General features: G+C 47.4%; 1 protein-coding gene across 1 annotated transcript; it reads left to right on the top strand.

The window, feature by feature from the left end:
- Nucleotides 1-1177: 1177 nt before the first annotated feature.
- On the top strand, nucleotides 1178-1536 carry LOC128592462 (cytochrome c oxidase subunit NDUFA4-like). Its single transcript, XM_053600398.1, has one exon. The coding sequence runs from the start codon at nucleotides 1183-1185 to the stop codon at nucleotides 1429-1431; it is 249 nt and encodes an 82-aa protein (XP_053456373.1). The 5' UTR covers nucleotides 1178-1182; the 3' UTR covers nucleotides 1432-1536.
- The last annotated feature ends 3629 nt before the right edge of the window (nucleotides 1537-5165 follow it).

Below are 5165 nucleotides of genomic sequence, written 5' to 3'. Positions count from 1 at the left end.
TGGTGTCCCTTCAGGCTGTGAGGGCAGGGGCAGCTCCCACAGGTTACAGGGGACGGGGGAGGGCTTCGGGGAATGTCAGGGGCACCCACGCGACGAACTGACCTAGAAAACTGGCTGCCTTGGCGCGCCAGCACGGCGCAGTGTTCCAGCTCGCCCTCGTTCCAGCCAGCAGTGTGTGCGTAAGGGTGGGGGGGCAGCTTTCCTGGCTGGGGTACTTCTCTGCACAGCCAGCTGAGCCAGGGAGAGCCTAGCCCCTCACAGCCTCTTTTGGAGGAAGGAGCAGCTTCACCAAGAGGGCCACTCAGCTGGCCGAGAGTTGCTACATGGGCTTCCCTTCATCCCTTCTTCGTTCCCTCTGCAAAGCAAAACAGCCCATATTTTCTTGGGAAAGTACTGGTGCTTTGAGTGCATTGGAAAAAGCAGGGTCTCTGGGCCAGAGGGGATCTGACTTCTGGCCCGGGTTGGAAGTCCAGAGGGACCACTGGAGGGTTAAGGGAAACTGTGACATCCAGTATCCTCGGCAGTGCCCTGAGTACTGGGCTTTGGTGGGCCCACCAAATCTAGGCCACAACTCCCCTGACACCCAGCTCCGGTGGAGCCAAAGGTCCAAATGGCTTGTGCCCCGGGCAGGCCTCATGTGGCTCAGGGAGCACGTGGACAGACCTGCCTACAGGATGTTGTGGCCCCCGAGTGCATCAGCATGGACAGTAGCTCCTATTTTATTGAGTGCTTGTCCTGCCAGGGTGGGCCCTGCCCTGAGAGCTACTCAGATGTCCACACAGAGGTCAGCAGGACAATCAGTTAGAGGAGCCCAGGTCCTGCCCCAGCCTGGGGCCTGCCACCCTGGAGAATCAACAGTGAACACACTGTGGTCAGTGCGGAGTGGGGGGAGGGGAGAGGAGTCAGCCTCCAGCTGTGATACCATCAAGTGGTATTTTCAGTTTCAAGGGTAACAGTGACATCTGTCAGAATCATGAACACTATTAGTGCAAAGTACTCCACAATTTTCATGTTCATGACATCTTAGCTTTGTAAAACCAAGTTTGAAGGGATCACTGTCAGAAAAAGTAAATACTACACAAAAATCAATGTAAATTTTTTTTTAAAGGGCAGACTTAGTCCAGGTCTTGGCCCACAGTTTTATTTTTCTTTCCCTTTAGACTAAAGGCTGCTGCCACAAACATGCTTCGCCAGATCCTCGGTCAGGCCAAGAAGCATCCGAGCTTGATTCCCCTCTTCGTATTTATTGGAGCCGGAGGTACCAGAGCAGCACTGCGTGTCTTGTGTCTGGTATTGTTCAATCCAGATGTTAGCTGGGACAGAAAGAATAACCCAGAACCCTGGAACAAACTGGGTCCCACTGATCAATACAAGTTCTCCTCAGTGAATATGGATTATAGCAAGCTGAAGAAAGAAGGTCCAGACTTCTAAACCAAATGTTTCATAATAAAGCGCTTGGAATGAAGGTCTTCCAGAAGCCATTCGCACAATTTTCCACTTAACCAGGAAATAATTTTCCTCTAAATGCATGAAATCATGTTGTTGTGTTGAGGATTACACTGATAACAAATATCTGAAACTTGAAAAAAAAAAAAGAGGACAGTGGCACCCAAGTCTGAGAAGTTATACAGCACCCAAAAGCCACATACCTCCAGTATTAGGAGCCCTAATACTGCGACCGTGCAGAGAAATGATCCCCTCCAATGCTTCCTACTGGAGTTAAGAAATAATTGTGGTTAATTAAGAATGAGTTAAAAGCAGTATTTTTCTTTCAATTTATGTGCATTATTTTCTTGAATAGCTACTAAGTTATCAGGACATACTTATTAAATTGTACCTAACTACTTAACAGATAGTACTGTTGGGTATGTCTTTTGGCCTAGGGTGCTGTGAAAAATTTCTGAGACAGGTGAGGATAGAGACAAGAGCTCCTAGAGAGCCTCCAAACACCTACTCGACACCAGGAACCATGCTAAGACTTTCATCCATCCTTTCACTCAAGCCTGATAAGAACCCTGCGTCGTATGACTGCCTTCATTTTATAAATTTTATAAATGGGGGAAACCAAGGCTGAGAGAGGTTGAATGACTTGTTCAAGGTCACACAGCTGATAAATGCCGGGATTAGGATTCAGACTCTGATCTCCCTGAATTCAAATCCAGTCTTTAGCCTTGCTGCAGGATTCCTCTCATGGAAAGCCACAGTTACGCAAAGGACCCTGAAGAGGGCAATGCTGAACCCCAATGGACATGCCTGACACTTAGCCAATGCTCCATAAATACTTGTGGTCTGAATGGTGGTGGAGTTTGCCATGTGAAGACAGACACTGTGTCTTCACATGGCAGTGGGACTTGCCCAGCCAACCCCCCATCTCACCTCCCAGATGACCACCAGTTTCACCCGTGAAAGGCTAGCACAACCAGGAAGCTGCTCAGCTCATGATTTTTCTGCCTCTGTATTTTTTTTTTTTTTTTTTTGTAGAGACAGAGTCTCACTTTATGGCCCTCAGTAGAGTGCCGTGGCCTCACACAGCTCACAGCAACCTCCAACTCATGGGCTTAAGTGATTCTCTTGCCTCAGCCCCCCAAGTAGCTGGGACTACAGGCACCCGCCACAATGCCCAGCTATTTTTTGGTTGCAGTTTGGCCGGGGCCGGGTTTGAACCCATCACCCTCGGTATATGGGGCCAGCGCCCTACCAACTGAGCCACAGGCGCCGCCCGTGCCTCTGTATTTTAAACTTGCCCCTTTCTCTACCCCAAGCTTCAGCCCAGAATGATTCAGCCCTAAACTGCTGAGACTGCCACACCAACTGCTTCAACCACACAGAAGAAGCCAGAAATGCCTGTCACTGGTGCCCCGGTTTATCTTTGGAAGAAGAATGACTGAAAGGACCTCCACTGCCCAGGATGATTGTTTTGACAGGTTTTTATTGCGCATAAAATTGCGTCATTGTTTTGTTTAACATTGAAAGGAGTTAAACTGCTATGAACTTAATGCGCCACCCCCAGTAAACCATTAGGTCCCTTCTGTGTTCCTGACTTTATACGTCTGTTTCCCTCCGAGGAACATCTGTTGTATACTTAAATGACCTTAGTTCAAAGGCACGATCAACAAAAAATTTCTTAACTCCACTAGGAAGCATTGGAGGGGATCGTTTCTCTGTGCCGGTCGCAGTATTAGAGCTCCTCCATTAACAGCTGTGTACATCTGCCCGTGGAGGCAGAGGCCCCTTTCTTTCTGCACATCATTAAAGATGTTCAGGCCTGCTTTTCGGCCTCATTCCCGCCCTGACCCAGGCAAGAGAGTCTCGCCAAAGTCTCCATTTTACAGGCATCACTAGCCAGGGTTCCACTCAAATGTCATTTTTACCCAGCGTGCGGAGGGAGTGTGATGAAAGATCAGCAAGAGGTGCTCTGCCAATCCTTGCGAAGAACATGAATGGGCATTAGGAATTTCGAGCAACTTGACAAATGTAGGACAAACGGATTGTCCTTAGCCAAACAGAGGAATTTGAGAAGAAAAATGAGCCTGTTGCTGAGAAAGATTACAAGATTCCAAGACACCATCTTGGAAGCCATAAAAACCATATTGGAGACAGAGGCATGGCAAGACAGCAAGCTTTCTGGCTTTTGCACTGGTTAGCTCATTCTGACATTATTCCCATTTCACAGATGAGCCAGCAGGTACCCAGAGCTCCTGATTTGACCACAGTGGAGACCAGGCGTCGGCCTCCAGCCATCCTATTTTGTAGGTAGCTTTCACCCAGGGTGACGTGAACCAGCCAGTTTGCAAGGATGAAGAGAATGGTGGCATGGACACTAAGGGGGAAGTATTTAAATGTCTTCCTCCATTCAGTGTCTCTGCTATGGGCTAGGCTGGCAGTAGGTCTCCTTAAAGTTAGCTGACAGCCCCTGTTTCCTTACCATCTAGTCATATTTTCCAGGGAATGTGACTTTCTGAGGATGCTCTGATGTCAGGTCCACCAAACAGTAGAGCAGTATAAAACTAAATTTATACTGAGTTTTAGGAGAGGTGGGTTGCCCCACGTAAGCAGAGCTGGGCTTACTCAGGAGATCACATTGTCCAGGCTGGTTTTGAAGTTGTCGTACAAATGGGCCCCAATTGGGGCTTCAGACTGGGGGTCCCTTCCATAAAAGAGGTCTTTGCAACTTTGTGCTTGTGTGCCCAGAATCATGGAAATTTTTCTGGAAGTTAGTGGGTTTTGTAAGGCTGGATCATGCTTTTGGGCCTTCTCGCAATTGGAAAAAGCATTGCCAAATGTAAAGAAAAGTTGGATTTTGCCTTATTTGGAGAAGACTGTCTCCCTCTTTCCATGTTGTTTTTTAGAGTAAATTGAAGGGCTTTAATCATGAAGAAAGAGTGGTTTTTTAAAGCATAGACCAAATTCTCTTGCCAAGATTTTCAGAGACTGCTAGAATCACTTTGCAGCACTTACTCTGCAGTGCTGGTGGTTGTGTGAATTATCCAGGCCAGAGGGACCACAAGAGTTTTAAAATTGATTATTAAAAGTATTCATTGAAATGGGAAGTCACCCACAGCCATGTTCTTCTATTTGTCCCTTCACTCATTCAGTCAGTCAAAGATGATTGAAGACGATCTGTGTCAGGCCCCAGGATGGGCATGAAGGACCAGAATGAACACAAGACCATCCTGCTCTGAAGGATCTCACCACATATGTGGCTTCCGAGGCTGACAGTGACTGTCAATTAGTACTGTGGTGCTGGGCTCAGTTTGGTATCAGGGGCTGGATACCCTTGAGGGATAGAAAAGGAAGGCAAGGGAAGTGCTGGCAGAGCTCAGTTTTAGAGGAATTTCAAAGGATCCAGGTGAAGAACAGAGGTAGGAGGATGGGAGAGGATTCCAGGTAGAAGGGATAGTACATCCAAAGGCATGGTGTTCTCAGAAGATTTGAAGCAGTAACTGAGGCCCCACTGGATGGTGGAGAATGAAGCAGGCACAGCCAGACATTAAGCCGGTGCTAGGGCGAGGCTAATTAAAGACAGAATCTGCCCCACACTACATGATTCAGCTCACTTCCCTCTCTCTAATCCTGTCATGTTGGTCCATGTCTTCATTAAAAGTTTGATATTTTATTCATCCATATTTTTTGCATTAATTTTCTTTTCACAAAGATTGCAATAA

This window comes from Nycticebus coucang, chromosome 8, assembly GCF_027406575.1.
Source record: "Nycticebus coucang isolate mNycCou1 chromosome 8, mNycCou1.pri, whole genome shotgun sequence".
Classification (NCBI taxonomy): Eukaryota; Metazoa; Chordata; class Mammalia; order Primates; family Lorisidae; genus Nycticebus; species Nycticebus coucang.
This window is presented reverse-complemented; position numbering and strand designations above follow the sequence as displayed.